General features: G+C 37.4%; 1 protein-coding gene across 4 annotated transcripts in view; it reads right to left on the bottom strand.

Annotated features, from left to right (window-relative positions):
• The window catches only part of ARL6IP6 (ARF like GTPase 6 interacting protein 6), a 63,223-nt gene that overhangs the window by 16,889 nt on the left and 28,350 nt on the right, over positions 1 to 17,984 (bottom strand). The window contains exon 4 of one of the 4 annotated variants that reach the window (XM_003921973.4): positions 1,234 to 13,710. The exons of 2 other annotated variants lie outside the window; for them this stretch is intronic. In XM_003921973.4, coding sequence (XP_003922022.1) covers positions 13,617 to 13,710 — 94 coding nt within the window. In that variant the 3' untranslated portion in view covers positions 1,234 to 13,616. Of the gene's footprint in view, positions 1 to 1,233; positions 13,711 to 17,984 lie in introns of those variants that run through there. One more of the 4 variants, XR_012517755.1, reaches the window with a different exon arrangement.

A 17,984-nucleotide genomic window follows, 5' to 3' on the forward strand; every position in this document is an offset into this window, starting at 1 on the left:
GCACTCTATTCTGGGTGACAGAGCGAGACGCTGTCTCAAAAAAAAAAAAAAAAATACTGTTTTTTCTATGAAAAACTGCTTATTTCTCCCTGTATGTATATGTTTATGTTACTAAAATCAGCTTTTTCTTACTGACCTTATTTCTGACACAAATAAAACTCTAAATAAAAGTCTATTCTACAAAATAAAACTCAGTTTTTATTGGGAAGCAGAGAAACAGGATCTACGGATAGCTTTGATTTATACCTGCCATGAGACTAAGCATATACACTTGTTTATCAAGAAAGGTTTTCAGGAAATTCACTCTAGTAAGTCCTTCAATTTAAAATATTTTTTTCTATCAATTATACAAAATGTTTCTTTTGGGATGCTGACATTATACTTAAGTATGACTCTTACTTTGTTTCTGTGAACCTGAATACAAATGGAAATTTGCTCAATTTGAAAGTACAATTTTATATAAAAACTTATGTAGAATAAATGTCATGTACTTTATATTTTATATCAATAGGAACCTACAACATCCAACAATGTAAGCACTACCTGTATTTAATGCAAAATGGAAAATTATACTGTCATCACACTTTAGATTCAGCATACTGACTTTCACTTTGGACAGTTTTGTACAGCACTAAGTATTATAACTGATTATAACTCACCTAGAAGTAGTAATTACTTTTTTTGGTATCTAGCTCAAATACAGACTTACAAAGTCCCTGTTTTTTTTTTTTTTTTTTTTTTAAATATAAATTGTGCTCACAGATTTTAAGATGGTAGGGTTTTTTAAGGTTAAAATTTCAGCAGCAATCCTAACACGTACAAAAATTTGGGGGGAGAGGTGGGCGCGGCGTCGTGTGCCTGTAGTCCCAGCTATTCGGGAGGCTGAGGCTGGAGGATCTCTTGAGCCCAGGACTTCTGGGCTGTAGTGCGCTATGCCGATCGGGGGCGATCTCCATATGGTGACCTCCCGGGAGCGGGGGACCACCAGGTTGCCTAAGGAGGGGTGAACTGGCCCAGGTCGGAAATGGAACAGGTCAAAACTCCCGTGCTGATCAGTAGGTGGGATGGCGCCTGTGAATAGCCACTGCACTCCAGCCTGGGCAACATAGAGAGACCCTGTCTCTTAAAAAAAAAAAATTGGGGGGGAGTGAAGATTCTGTTTTTAATATTAAACTGATCTTAGGGATTCCTGTCCTCCCTGTCATATTACACTGAACTGCATATCTGGATCCATTCTTTTTTTTTTTTTTTTTTTTTTTGAGACGGAGTTTCGCTCTTGTTAACCCAGGCTGGAGTGCAATGGCACGATCTCGGCTCACCGCAACCTCCGCCTCCTGGGCTCAGGCAATTCTCCTGCCTCAGCCTCCTGAGTAGCTGGGATTACAGGCACGTGCCACCATGCCCAGCTAATTTTTTGTATTTTTAGTAGAGACGGGGTTTCACCATGTTGACCAGGCTGGTCTCGATCTCTTGACCTCGTGATCCACCCGCCTCGGCCTCCCAAAGTGCTGGGATTACAGGCTTGAGCCACCGCGCCCGGCCATCTGGATCCATTCTGAAGCTGACCCAAAGCCACCAAGCGGCTGGTCTTGTCATCTTCTCTAAAGAAAAGGAAAAGAAGAGCTCCGTGAGTCCAGGAAGGGCCCAAATCCACAGTTAATTCCAACAAGTAAGTGTAAAACACAGTTGATTTCTGGAAATAGTGGGAGGGGCAGGGAGTACCATGCTGAAAAAAGTGTCAGCAAAACAGTGTTATTAAGTTTTGTTGGAAAGAAAAGGCTGCTAAGGTAAATGTCAGAAACGAATCGTTCATCCATTTCAGTGCTGTTCATAGCGGTAACACGGAACAGTTCTTCATTACTTTCCAGAACTTTTTCCTGTAAAATTAATTATATCTCTGAAACATTCTGCCTTCAAAAGCTGCAGCATTTATTACTCATGGTTCTATAAACCTTTGTCAAAACTATCTAGACTTTTATAATAGCTCATTCTACCTCTAGATAGAAACTCTATTTTGTAAATTTGCAATGCGCTGAGAAATTTTTTTCTTCTAAAAGTATCACTTAGGAGCTCTGAGGGCCCCTTATTATTATATTTTGGGAATATGTAATATTTTATATTGGGAATATATAATATTTTCACAAGCCTATTTTAATTCTACTTGTGTCCTTTATGATTGAATAAACGACTAATTATTACATCCCACCCCCCAAATCTGGCAGATACATGCATTTGACCCTCCAGAACCCAAAGATTCAACCAATGGAAAATATTCAAAAAAGTTAAAAAAATGACAAATAGCAATAAAACAAGAAAAATAATACAAATAAAAAATATAGTATGACAACTATATAGCATCTGTACTGTGTTAGCTATTATTGGTAATCTAGAGATGATTTAAAGCATATCAGAGGATATGTATAGATTATATGCAAATACTACACCATTTTATAAAAGGAACTTGAGCATCCACAGATTTTGGTATCTGTGGGGTTGGGATTAGGGGTAGTGCAATCCTGGAACTGAGAGTTCTTAAATTGGGTATATATTTTCAGAAGGGATTTAAAATGTTTCTTTTTCTTGAGTACTTTAGTTCAAAGTTATGTATTTCAATTGTTTCTAATGCTTTCCCTGGTAGTTCCTGATGTACAAATTTGGGAGCGTTTTCCCTCATAATGTCACCAGGTTTTGTCCACCCTCAAACATCTGCCATTTTTCTGCCCATTTGTATGGCTTTCTGGGGTATTCTTATACAAATTTTCCAAATTCCAATATCTATGAGCATTTTGTCTTCTGTAAATTTGGATGTTTGGTTGTGTACAACTTTTTCAGATTATAAAGTTATCATTTTAAGCATTGGTTTTTAATGGACTTTCTCATATTGTTGGGTATGTCTTTACACAGTGAAGTGATCTATAATTTTTTAGCATTTATTCCAGTGACTCAGTATTTAAAAATATTTACTGTTGAGGCTTGCTCTCATATATTAATTTATACAAATATGGATAAATGACATCATTTGTACCTTAATCACACCACTTATCTGCTCAATCCAAAGAAACTGCAAATGATCAGATCTTAAGAAAATCCAAAAATACACTTTATTTTTAAAACCATACTTATTACTTTTACCTTTTTTTTTTTTTTTTTTTTTTTTTAAGATTAGTTTCACTCTGTCACCCAGGCTGTCATGCAGTCGGCTCACTGCAACCTCTGCCTCCCAGGTTGAAGCAATTCTCGTGCCTCAGCCTCCCAAGTAGCTAGGATTACAAGTGTGTGCCACCATGCCTGGCTAACTTTTGTATTTTTAGTAGAGATGGGGGTTTCACCATGTTGGTCAGGCTGGTCTCAAACTCCCGACCTCAGGTGATGCACCAGCCTCAGCCTCCCAAACTGCTGGGATTACAGGCATGAGCCACCGATCCTGGCCCCTTTTTTGTATTTTTGAAAAAAATTTAGTATTGTATAAAGATATTTGCACTACCATAGGAAATACTTGCTTATTTGCTTGTAGTAAGTTTTCTTATTGTCTATTTGTACATTTATAAAATGCTGAAAAAGTGAAGTCATTTCTTCCGAAATTTTTTTTCAGTTTTTCCTTATATGACTTTGTAATTCTATGCACAGACTAGGTGTTCAGCAAATGTCATAAACAGTTACTGAGGGCCAGGCACAGTGGCAGTAACTCATGCCTGTAATCCCAGCAATTTGGAAGATGGAGGCAGGAAGACCTCTTGAGCCCAGACGTTCAAGACTAGCCTGGGCAACATAACAAAACCTTGTCTCTACAAAAAAAAATTTTAAAATAAGCTGGGTGGTGGTGCATGCCTGTAGTCCTAGCTACTGAGGAGGCTGAGGTGGGAGGATCACTTGAGCCTGAAAGGTTGAGGCTGCAGTGAGCACTAATCTTACACTCCAGCCTGGGCAACAGAACAAGACCACATCTGAAAACAAATAAAAACAATTAGTGAGCACCTGTTTTGTGTAAGCTTCAGTCTAAGTATTGTGTACATAGAAAGGAGCCTAAAATATATTAAAAAGATGAGTCATTATGAAATAATAAGAGTAGATAGCATATTATATTTTTTAAAATTAGTATTATAAGAAATGAGTCCAGATGGCAGAAATCATGGTGGAACAAAATTTTTTTGCATGAAGATTTGTGGATATGTGGTGATAGGGAGTTGAAATATGATGAATGTTTGGTTCTTGGTTTTAAACATCAAAATCTAACTTTGGCTAGCTTTCGAAGAAAATAATTTTGTTATAAGGTTAGGGAGTTGCTCACAGAATTGAATGGAAGGCCAGAAAACCAGGGTCATAAAATGACAGACACCAAGGAAAGGCTAGTAGCAGAGATTACAGCTAAGGTTTTGCTTTAAAATAGTCTGATTAGAATTCATTTACTGGCCCAACTGCTGCTGAAGATGGCTAGAAGCCATTGCCACTACCACTGAAAGTTACAACTGTGACTCAACTCTCAACTTTGTGTCAGTTACTGTGCCATTCCTTCACAATTAGAAGACTTGGGCAGGAGCATAAAATTGGTGGCACCAAGGTTATATACATCAGCAATCAAGTTGGGAGAAAGCAAATATCCAATATTTAGCAAAATATCCAATATAATGCATCTGAATACTTGCCTCCCACAAACACTCCTATAACAAGGAATTCTTGCAAAATAGAAATGAGTTTTTGCATTGAGTAGTCAAAAAATGACAAAATATCCGATAGACTCCACTTGTTTGCTTGTCCAATATTGATATGGTTTGGCTGTGTCCCCACCTAAATCTCATCTTGTATTTAAGTTCTAATAATCCCCATGTGTCATGGGAAGGACCAAGTGAGAGACAATTGAATTACAAGAGTAGTTTCCCCCATGTTTTTCTTGTTATAGTGAGTTCTCAGAAGATCTGATGGTTTTATAAGGGGCTTTCCTCTGCTTTTGCTCTACACTTCTTCTTGCTGCTGCCATGTGAAGAAGGATGTGTTTGCTTCCCTTTTTACCATGATTGTACGTTTCCTGAGGCCTTCCCAGCCTTGTAAAACTGTGAGTCAATTAAACCTCTTTCCTTTATAAATTACCCAGTCTCAGGTATTTCTTCATAGCCCTGTGAGAACAGACTAATACAAATATACACAAAGTTGCAGGCTGGGTGTAGTGGCTCATGCCTGTAATCCTAGCACTTTGGGAGGTTCAGGCAGGCAGATCACTTGAGGTCAGGAGTTCAAGACCAGCCTGGCCAACATAGTGAAAACCTGCCTCCATTAAAAATACAAAAGTTAGCCAGGCACGGTGGTGCACACTTGTAATCCCAGCTATTTGGGAGGCTAAGACAAGAGGGTTGCTTGAACCAGGGAGGCAGCGGTTGCAGTGAGCCAACATCCTGCCACTGCATTCCAGCCTGGGTGACAAAGTGAGATTCCATTTCAACAACAAAAAAAGAAAAATACACACACACACCTTCTCATGAGAACCCTTCCTCCAAAAAACTATTCCATCTTATATCATACAACAATTTCTTGTTCATTTGACCCCTTCCTTACAGGAAGACAGTCAAAAGCCTCATAGGTTACTATTGTATTCAGTGCCATATCCAGGATCTCAGGAATTGTCCACTGTCCCCTGTTCTATAGTAATTCCTTCACAATATTCTGTAACCCATGCCCTACATAATGTTATAAAGTTAGCCAAATGTTTAAAATCCTATATACAATAATGGAAGAAATGAAGGAGAAAAACAGGAACACACATGACATAAGAAGGAAATGAGTAGAGGTTATGGTTCTTCATTTTTGAAACTGATAACACTCTAGGCTAATATTTAATTTATTTTGTTCAGTATCTATTCTATGTTCCCTTGGCTTTCAGCCAGATCTCTAACAAATATAGGTTTTTGTTTGTTTGTTTGTTTTTTTAATCAAGTAGGCTAACCAAAACTTCATTCCTGAGGGCTTTGAGCCTTTGCCAATGTAAGGTGTTATAATATTCCTCCAACTAACGCCTTCTGGCTTCCACTGTATTGCAGTAACTGGATTTCCCATTGGTGGGTGGATTATTAATCACTCAGAATACCCATTTTGCCTGTTTGTCTAGTAATATAAAGAACTTTAAATGGCCAAATTTGGTCTCAGCACTGTATGCAACCTTATGGAAGTATTTCTCCTTTGAGTACAAAAATAGGCTGCCTATGGACATGGGAAGAATGTTTTTTATGAGTACGTTTTTGTGAGTAGAATTATTTGGCTAGAGGCTATATTACATGGGGAACTTTAATAACATAAAAGGCCATAGTAGTTAAAAGCCAGTGCCTTTGGCAGACCTTTGTGAGGCAGAGGTCCGTAGGGTACTGGCATAGAGAAGTCTTGTTTAGCTAATAACTCTTTCCTTTTGAGAAACAGCTCTTTCTACTGGGGCATTTTGGAGAATGAACACCATATCTTAGAACTCCAGGTAACCCTGTGACCTCAGCTGTCCGTTCTGAAGCAGATGCTATCCGGTTCACTTTGTCATCAACATAGATGAGGCTTTTTCCAACTATGGACACTGTTGATATTTTGGACTGGATTATTCTCTCTGCTGGGGAACTGTCTTGTGCACTGTAGAATCTTTAGCAGTATCCCTGGCCTGTTGACTCGCTGCCAGTAGCATCCCCCAATTGTAACAATCAAAAACATCTCAAAACATTACTAAGTAATTAGCTAAATTGCTATGTTTTGCCCCTGGAAGGCAAAATTGCCCTTAGTTAAGAAACGCTCACAGAGAGGTGTCCTTTTAATTCCATTGTCCTGAAGTTATGAGTAAGTTGTATGATCAGATTCCCATGCTGCTTCCTACTATCATGCAGCCTCTCTTCATTCAGCCTGCAGCCTGGCCTAAGGAAGATTTGGTATAGATAATCAACTGATGTTGAAACTCAAGCCCAGTTTATAGATGACTCTGTGTAATATGTTACTACTAGCTAAAAATGAGGTAGGGGGCATAAACCCTTATTCATAGGTGAGAGCAAAGTGCGGTGAAAAAGAAAATCCAGTCCTGGTCAACATGGTGAAACCCCGTCTCTACTAAAAAATACAAAACATTAGCTGGGCATGGTGGCATGTGCCTGTAGTCCCAGCTACTCAGGAGGCTGAGGCAGGAGAATTGCCTGAACCCAGGAGGCGGAGGTTGCAGTGAGCTGAGATCACGCCATTGCACTCCAGCCTGGGTAACAAGAGCGAAACTCTGTCTCAAAAAAAAAAAAAAAAAAAAAAAGAAAGAAAGAAAGAAAAAAGAAAAAAGAAAATCCTCCTAGGGAGTTCAATATGAACTTTAAGCAGTTCATATTGTTGTCTCCTTGGCTAGAAGAAATATGGTGTGAAATAAGGATTATATGTATTCGAGGAGAGTTAACTAGTAGTTTGACTGGATTGCCAGGGACTTGACAAAGGACTGGGGTCAACTTAAGAAAGGTTGAGAAGGGATATATAGATGGATCTCTTTAAATGGACTCAGAAGTGAGAATATTTCTGAGCTATGTGAATGCTCACAACAAAGCCTTCATTGTGAAAGAGGTTCTAAATAATCAGGTGGACAGCACAGCCTATACTATAGATGGTGGTTTCCCTCTGTTAAGTCATTGCTTAATGGGAGCATAAAATGCCAGGATGGTGGGATATTCTTCAGATGGACCCCCACTTTCAGAGGCTTTCCTGGCCACTGCTGCCTTTCTATCTCTGCTGCCCCACTCCCACACCACCACCATCTTCTCTCCCTTTCCTTCTTTATGGCATCATATCTTGGGGGATGAGCCAGCTACCTGATAGCCAATTAATTGCATTAGACAAGGTAGCACGTTACCATTTTGTCCCCACTGGTAGACATATTATGGTCTTAGATTTGCTTTCCTTGCCTCTGGCAGCCCGACTATTTACTGCATAATTTATACATTATCTGGGATTCCCACTACATTGCTCTGGCCAAGGAACTCACTACCCAGAGGAGGTAAGACAACATGCTTAATTGTTCAATTCTTTTTTTTTTTTTTTTTTTTTTTTTGAGACAGCGTCACCCAGGCTGGGGTGCAGGTGTAGTAGTGTGATCTCAGCTCACTGCAACCTCTGCCTCCTGGGTTCAAATGATTCTGTCTCAGGCTTTCAAGTAGCTGAGATTACAGGCATGTAATCTGGTGTCTTTTGTATTTTTAGTAGAGATGGGGTTTCACCATGTTGCCCAGGCTGGTATTGAACTCTTGGCCTCAAGTTACCTGCCTGCCTCCGCCTCCCAAACTGCTGGGATTACAGGCATGAGCCACTGTACCCGGTCATGCTCAATTCTTATTTTGTTGACTTCTCTTTCATAATGCACCTTAAATACTCAAATAATATACTCAACATTTAGTTATTATGCTAGCTGAGAAATGATGGCACCTTTCTGGATGCAATGTATGTTTTTATCCAAGAGCTGATTTTTGCTGTTTTCTCCCATGCCCATATTACATAGGTTCAAGAATCAAGACATTGTCAGATGTTTCTATTACACCCACTGACGCAGTAATAAAGTTTTTACTTTCTGTTCTGCTGACTTTGAACTCTGTTTTAAAGATTTTAGTACTTAAGGAGGGAGTTCAAAAAGAAAACTGGTTCAGAAGAACTGGAAGTTCAAACTGCCATCTGGCAATTTTAGGTTCTGTATGCCATGGATAATCATGCAAAAGAGGGTCACTACATTAGTTGGGGTGTTTTAACATTACAATACAAATGCTGCCACATAATAAGCAATGTAGAATATAAAAGGAAAATATGTTTGTTCTCATACTGCTGTATACAGTGGCAAAAGATGAACTAAGAGCTTCAATGTGTCAGAAATAAAGCTTTGGTTACTATATTAGGGAAGAAACGTAGTTAGCCAAGGTAGGAGCCAAAGCAAAGACAAAATAGAATATATGTATACAGAAGGGAAGGTGTCATGACTAAGTGCTTGCTTAAATAAATAAGATGGTAACTTGGATCTGTATTTTCTTGCTCTTATATATAAAGTGTATTTTTAACACATTTCCCATTTTTTGTCCTTTTAAAAAAATTGTTCTAGTTCACAAAAAAAAATCAATATCCTGTCTTAATAAGTATTAAAATGCTAGTATAATTTGAAGGATATCAATTAAGAGCATGTGACAAAACTAGAAGGGACATAATCTGAAGGTCCTGGCTTTGGTATTGGATGTAGTACATAATGGCTATATTGTTACATATGATACTGTTGTAAGTTTAAGGGTCAAAACAGAAGCTGACCAGCAAGCAGAGTGTACAGTGATTATTTGTATTTCTGGTTGTTTGATATCCATTCAAGCATCCTAAAAGAATTTCAGATGCTGCCTCCAACTAGAGAAGCCAAAGGAGTAGGCAGTCTGATTTTGGCCAATTGGGCACACTCTGCAAGGGTCTGTCTGTATATATTATCCTGACCAGGCTATTCCCACTATCAGACAGTCCCTTTGCTTCATCCTCTTTGACTCTCTGGCACTTTCTAGGCTCCTGCCCACCATTCCAAATTCCCTTTTCCTTAGTCAGATGGTGTCACGGTTAATATTAAGGGTCGACTCAATCGAAGGATGCAACGTATTGTTCCCAGGTGTGTCTGTAAGGGTATTGCCGAAGGAGATTAACATTTGAGTCAGTGGACTGGAAGAAGCAGACCCACTTGCAATGTGGGTGAGCATCATCCCAACAACTGCCAGAGAGGCAATAATAAAGCAGGCAGAAAGTGGGAGAAGCGGACTTGGTAAGTCTTCCAGCCTTCATCTTTCTCCTGTGCTGGATGTTTCCTGCCCTTGAACATCAGACTCCAAGTTCTTTGGCTTTTGGACTCTTGGACTTAACACCAGTGGCTCTCAGGCCTTCAGCCAGACTAGAGACTGCACTGTTGGCTGCCCTTCCTTTGAGATTTTGGGACTCAGACTGAGCCACTGCTGGCTTCGTTGCTCAACTTGCAGATGGCCTATTGTGGGACTTTACCTTGTGATCATGTGAATCAATTCTTCTCCCAGCTGGGTGTGGTGGCTCACACCCATAATCTCAGCGCTTTGGGAGGCCAAGGCAGGCAGATCACAAGGTCAGAAGTTCGAAATCAGCCTGACCAACATGGTGAAACCCCATCTCTACTAAAAATGCAAAAAATTAGCCAGGCATGGTGGCACATACTTGTAATCCCAGCTACCTCAGGAGGCTGAGGGAGAACTGCTTGAATCCAGAAGGTGGAGATTGTGGTGAGACAAGATCTCACCACGGCATTCCAGCCTGGGCAACAGAGCAAGACTCCGTCTCAAAAGAATGGGCAGAAATGGGAAAACAGACTAAACCAGAAAATCTCTTTTTAAATTTGACTTACGAGAAGTCTCTCAATCATGTATTTTCAAGGAGACTACTTTGGTATTGGATATTGTCCCCACTTTTTCAGTGTGAATCTCCATTGATTGTATCCTTATCTTTCCTATTTCCAATCTTTCTTGAGTGTGTGGTGGGGGCAGAGGTGTTACTCTGCTGCTTGTGCTTTTAATTTGTATTCTTAGCTCATTAGTTTCCAATCTTACGTTTGTCCTGATAAATGTATTTGAAGTTATAAATTACCTTTACAGTGTTTTATCTAGGTCCTACAAATTCTGGCATGTAGTATTCTTCCCATTTGACAGGTAAGGAAACAGCATTTCCCAGCTTCCTTAGCTGTCAAATGGGAAGAGTAATACTTAACAAGTATTATTAAGTAACGGTTGTAGTTAAATCTCATTACCTTATATAACTAAAGAATCATAACTACAGTAGCATTCTGGTAACACTTAAAAAGGCAGAACTGAGTTTTGCAACATAAATAATAAATTATTGATGAAACAGTAAGATTAATAATAACTAGTTTAATTTATTCTAAAACATCTTTGAAAGTCCCTGAGACTAATCATTAGCCACAGGAATACTTATACCCTGTGTATCTTTCATAAGTAACTAAATGGAATACTGTAAGCTACATATAAAGAGATGAGATCATCTGAGTCAGTTTCATAACAGAGATGGATTCCAGTTGCTACATAAGCTCATCTTGACTTGTTTTGTTGCAAATGACAAAAGCCAATGTTAACAGCAAAGGCCAAAAGAGAGAAACTTACTGGCTTATGTATCAAGAGTGACAGGATTGCCACTGAGCTTCAGGGACCAGGGGAATGCCATTAGCCATATCCCTATCAGCCTTATTCTTTTCCACCGAGCCAGGCTAACTATGAGCTGCCAGCATTTCCTGGGCTTGTATTTTCCCAGCTTCGTCACATCTTAATTTCAACTTGAAAAATCCTGGGAAGAGACATACTTCACTTGTCATGTCTCTATTCTATTCATTGTAGCCAGGCAAGATGAGATTAGAATTAGCTCAGCTGGAGTTAGGTAACTACCTTGACTAATCACTCTGCTTATGAATGATTTATATTTGGACCCTAAGTCAGATTGGAGAGGAAGATCATTTCTCAAAAAAGGGAACAGTCCAGAAGAAAATGGATTGCAGAAAAGTATCTTACTGATACATATCTCTCTATATGTATCTAAATTAATATATATCTTGTAGGTACATATAGTCATGTTTGGCTTAACGATAGGCTTTTCTATTATGAGAAAGGCGTCATTGGGCAACTTCATCATTGTGTCAACATCAGAGTGTATTTACACAAACCTAGATGGTATAGCCTACTACACACCTAGGCTCAATGGTATAGCTTATTGCTCCTAGACTATAAACCTGAACTGCATGTTACTGTACTGAATATTGCAGGCAACTGTAACACAATGGTACTTGTGTCTAAACAGAGAAAAGGTACAGTAAAAAATACAGTATTATACTCTTATGGGGAAATTCACTGTCATATACAGTTTGTTGTGACCAAAACATTGTTATATGGCACGTGACCGTTGAGGGTCCACATATCTTTAGAGTCTACTGTTAATTTTCTTAGTCATTAGACACAAAGAAACTGGAGGGAGCTACTCACATTGGTGGTGGATGGGAATACAAGAGGGGTGGAGAGGAGAAAAATTGATTCTGTTGCTTGTATAGACCTCTGCAATGCAAGAGCCCTTTGGGGTTTAAGGGTGCAGGCAGGCAGGCAGGCAGGAAGTGAATATAGACTCATTGCAATCACCACTCTAGTAGTAATACTTAAGCCATGGCATTGATATTTAGATACACACATACACACACCCCACTTCAGATAATTTAAATTGGAGCAGTATTAGTCATTTCCAACAAAAGAGTTTTGAACAGTAAAAGAAATGCTAGACTTTTAGAAATGTTGTTTAGTCAGTAACAACATACAGCAGATAATAATGAAACACACTGCACAAATTCATTTCCCACTTAGTCTGAATAATCAGTTTGACTACATAACGGATTCTTATTATATAAGTTTTCCTATGGCCAGGGAAAACAGCTTTGTAAATAGTCTATCTTTCTAAAATTGAAGTGACTTTGTAAACATTTAAAGTGTTCAGTAACAGAAGGGAACAATTAAGACTTAATTACTAAGAAAACAAAACATCACAATTGAAGAACATTTAAATAGGAAAATTATAAAACTATATGAACTATGTCATTTTTAATACATAGTATCAAAATACCTCTTCTACTTTGGTAACTAAATTTTTGAGATTAAGAACAAACTAGTTTGATCATTCTCACATACAAAAATTTCATGTTCATATTTATTAAAAACAAAATAATGCAAGTTCTGCTGAAGTAACAATATATACACCAAGATAAATATCTGAAATTGTGGAAATAGAAATAGTAAAAACGTCAAATTTCTCAATATTTTAATGACTTAAATAATTTACCTTTTTTCAGCCATTTTTTTTGTATTAAAAAATACACGTATTTAATTTTAAACTTAGGTCAATGTGCTTTTTTTTTAAAGAAAAAAAATTAGTAAAAATGACAGGTACTAGGTTTGCACCAGCTAAAAATATAATGTTTACAGTTGTCTAGATGCAATAATTTTAAAAACATACAAATTCAATATGTAGTATGAAAATACATTAAAAAACACATAAGGAACTATGCCTCATAAAAAATATAAATGCAACTTCTATTACTTACATGAATATCAAAAATTAAATATTGATTTAAAAGTAGCTTCTACAAAATGTTGGAGTACTAGGCATTATTTGCTTCCTAAATGTACAAATAAGTATTTCTAGATCAACTCAACAGAATTGTTCTTGGCAGAAAATGTAGTATATACATGAAAAGGCAAGCACTGTCCTGTATTCAAGTTTTTGAGTTTGATTTCCATTAAAATGTTTTCTACAGCTTGTAAGAACTACACACACAAAAGTAAAAAGATGAGGTAAACATCTTATACTTTGAAGAAAGTATTTAAAACTTAATACTCAGATATTCCCAATTAATCTGGTATCTTAATACTTCAGCTATTCTAGAACAATGCTTTAAAAGATCTTCCATAGTGATGATGATTGTGACACATATCTGAACTACATAATGAACAGCAGGTTTCTCAGTCTTCTGAGTAGACAATGATGCTCTTTCTTGTTATTATAAAACAATCACGATTAAGTGTTGTCAACAATATTGCTCCAGTGTGGGTTTACATGAGGCACCATGCTACAGTAAGAGCAGCTACAATGCCATTCAAAATCGCCATGCTATAGCCCATGTGGAAAGAATGTCCAGTCAGTTTCCTAGAAAAAAAGAAAAACACAAATCAAAAGAGGAAAATGTAATGTGGTATAACAAAGACACCAAAAGTTTTCATCAAAAATACTTATGACCCTGGAGTGTATTTCCCAAATGTTCGCATATGAATACAAAACTTAAAAAGGAATATTGGGGGGCCGGGCGCAGTGGCTCACGCCTGTAATCCCAGCACTTTGGGAGGCTGAGGCGGGTGGATCACAAGGTCAAGAGATCGAGACCATCCTGGTCAACATGGTGAAACCCCGTCTCTACTAAAAATACAAAAAATTAGCTGGGCATGGTGGCACATGCCTGTAATCCCAGCTACTCAGGAGGCTGAGGCAGGAGAATTGCCTGAACCCAGGAGGCGGAGGTTGCGGTGAGCCGAGATCGTGCCATTGCACTCCAGCCTGGGTAACAAGAGTGAAACTCCGTCTCAAAAAAAAAAAAAAAAAAAAAAAAGAATATTGGACATTTGCAGGATGAATAGAGGATAGATCTTATTAAATTGTGTCAAAACTGTACTGGTTAACAAACATAGTTGTTTCAATTTCATTACTGATGAGTAATGCTGAGTTTCATCCCTATGTTTCTTTACTGTGTTTACTTGTCTCTGTGTGTAGCCATACCCTAATTCTAAGGTATAAGTCTTGTTATATTACAATATTACAAACATGTTCTTTCATTAATTAGTGGTGTTGTTTCCCTGCTCTCTGTTCTTACTTTGATTTAACTTAAAATACATATTATTTCAAGTATTTCTTCTGTTTGTACCATTCTTAGTTATACGAAGGAACTCCCTTTGTCTTTTATAGATATTTCAATCAATCTAATGTTACTTAACTGAAGTGGTTTTCAATGAGTTCTTAAGAATCAGCAAAGGCTCATCTCGTTTTATGATTGCTAAGAGTGCCAACTAGTTTAATAACTCTTATGTGCATGGATATTCCCTGACATTTGTTTCCTTGATCTTGTAATAGTCTCACAATAGTTCTTCCCACTAACTGTATTGCAATAACACTATTTGCTTATTCAAATAATAATGAGACATACTAAAAGGAAAAGAAGGTAGTATACAGTTGAGACTCTCCATAAGGCAGAAGAGAATACTCTCCTTATTGGAGCAAGACAAATTGAGGACATACAGTAAGGGGCACTAGCAGAAGTAAAAGCCAGAAGACAAAAGCAGTAAGGTTCCTGGACTGAGAGGGTCATAATACCGTATCTTCTCCTTTTCTAAGTAGTGGCCAAAGCCAGAGAAGTACTTAGCTCTGAATTAACACTTGAAGAGTACCTCATAACGATTCCAGTCGCACAATATCTGTGGCAGAGAGTAAGAAGGTACATTCTTCAAAGGACAGCCCCTTCATTCATCTGAAGCTACATGACCCTGATGCTGCCTGACAGTCCCCTGCTTTGTTCCATGGAGTTATTATTTACTCTTTCTACTCAATTTCTTTACCCAACCAGGGCTAGTCTAAGCAGCTTCTTATGTGCTAATAAGGATTAATCTACCTGGCTATATTACCTACCTACATCATAAAATAGGTACAATAAATGCTTTGTCTCTTTAAAAAAGAAATTCCTCAAATATATATTGATCATTAGTGAAAAGAAACCTAATCATAAAATTGAATAGTCAGCATTATCATTCATCGTAAAATATTTAGTGATGATCCAAAAAACTTTTAAATTAATACAGTCGGTCTTCCGTATCAGTGGGTTCCACATCTACAGATTGAACCAAGCAGGTAGAATATATTTGGAAAAAAAACACCAGTACAGAACATGTGTAGACATTTTTCCCTTATCAATCCCTAAACAATACAACAATTATTTATATAACATTTATATTATATTAGGTATAATATTATAAACAATCTAGAGATGTTTTAAAGTATATGAAAAATATGCTTAGGTTATATGCAAATACTAAGCCATTTTGTATGAGACTTTTGAGTATCGTAAGATTTTGATACCTATGTGGAATCCTGGAGCCAATCCCTCACAGATACAAAGGAATGACTGTATTTACCAAATGAAGTTAATCATCAAAGATTTCCAGAGTTAATTTTTCTATTTTACTAGTTTGTGATCCTCACAATCCCACAAAAATAGAACACCTTCAAAGTTCAGTTTACTAAGCCAACAACTACAACGTGAGTATAATTGAGTTTTACTGAAATGGATATGCTCAAATGTTCAGTGACTTCCTTTTTAAGCAGGCAAAGCAATGCATTTTAATGGCAATGAAAAAATGCTCGGGAATAGTGGTTCCTAGTCTTTCTGTCTTCTCAGATGTACCGTATCCCTACTGCAAACACTGTAGCAATTGTCACAGACTACTGCTAGGCAAAGGACTTAAATCTTTGAAGAATCACTTGCTTTAATTTAAAGCTTCTTTTCAAAATATTCACCATGATTTTCCTCTTTGGCCGAAGACACAGAAAATCCCTGCAGGCTTTCTCTCTTGTGATTCTAATTGGTGATCTCTAAAGTCTGTTAATAAAGACTGAAGGAATTATGGTTCTCCTTTGTCAAAACTCATCCCTACAGAGGACTTGTTTAAAATTGACTCAAGTAAAATATTATCTTCAATTAATGAGTCTAATATCTTCAATAAATGATTATTAAATACAGTATCTACTTCATCCACTCTGTATACATGCATTTTACATTTTAAATTAAAGCGTATCAGTGAAATGCAAATGTCTAATACGTGTTTACACATCAATGAATTTTATCTGTGGTTGACTCTCATACACTCACTAACCACATCAAAACAGAAAACATTTCTGGCACTGCAAAAAGCTCCCTTTTAAATACTCAACTTAACCTCCTGCAGATTTTGAGATAACTGCAATACTGAGGACTGTCGTCATGATTAGTTTCACTTGCTCTTGAAACTACATCAATATGACATTGTACAGTAAATATTTTTCTGTGTCTGGCTTCTTTTGCTCCAGGGCAGTATGGGCCATATACTGAAAGGACCATAATACCCATAACCTCTCCTTCTTTCCTAAAGTGTGGCCAAAGCCAGAGAAGTACTTAGCTCTGAATTAACACTCAAAAAGCACCTTATAAGGATTCTAGTTGCACAGTATCTGTGGCAGAGAGTGAAGAAGGTACATTCTTCAAAGGACAACGCTATGCTTTCATCTGAAGCTACATAAGATCCTGAGGCTTCCTGATGGGTCCCGTCTTTGTGAGATTCATCCGTGTTGTATGTAGTATTAGTGTGTTCTCTTACTGCAGTATATACCAAAACGTGCTTACTCATCTTACTAATGGTGGGTGTTTCCAACCTGGGGCTCCTATACATAGAGATACTATGAACCTGTCTTTGGTAGGTGGTGGGCATCTGCACTTACTTCTCTTGGATAGATCCTAGGAGTAGAACCGCTGAGTTACAAGGTAGATATAAATTTGGCTTTAGTAGAAAGCATGAAACATTTTCCCAAAACATAAATATTTTAGTCCCAAAGAGTCACTGAAGGAGACTTATCTATGCTGAAAATCAAACAACATAATTTAACCTACTACTTCAACACTGTAACACATGACTGTTCACTTGACCACATGAAAGAATAAGTAGTAAAAAAACTAGCATACTCAATGCCAAAATGAGAATGTTTCTTCAAGTAAAAGTTAGGATTCCTAAACGTGGATTATGCTGAGATAAAGTTTTTTTATACTGCAGTACATTTCTGAAATCAAAATGAAAATAAAAATATTATTCAATAAGTCTAAAATGCCATTGGAAACGTAGTTACAAAGAAAGGCTCATTACAACAAATCTACTTCCATACCCTAGAAGATAAGCTACATAAAAGTATGATCTTTTTCTGGTTCTAGAGAATTCCTTTCAATAATAAAAAAATCTACAATGAAGTACTTATGTGGTCTCTGATACTGGTTAAGAGTTCAAGCTCTATGATTAGATAAATACAGGTCTGAGTGCCAGCCTTACCTCTTACAAGGAATATGAAGATACCAACATTATTTGACCTCTTTGACCTTCAATTTCCTTCTCCATACAATGGAATCAAAAATAGAATCCACCCTTACAAAGTTGTGATGATCAGGTGTCTGGCACATAGTAAATGATCAATATATCTTAGCTATATAGTGAAGAAACTTAGCTACAGAAGAGATTTTTAAAAATTTTTCTGATTATCTACTTAGATTTTCCCCTCCAAGTAAAACACCTAAACTTAAACTTGATTTAAGACCAAAACAAATAAACAAACAATAACAGTACAAAAGCAAACCCAAA

This window comes from Saimiri boliviensis, chromosome 5 (assembly GCF_048565385.1).
Source record: "Saimiri boliviensis isolate mSaiBol1 chromosome 5, mSaiBol1.pri, whole genome shotgun sequence".
In the NCBI taxonomy this organism is placed as follows: Eukaryota; Metazoa; Chordata; class Mammalia; order Primates; family Cebidae; genus Saimiri; species Saimiri boliviensis.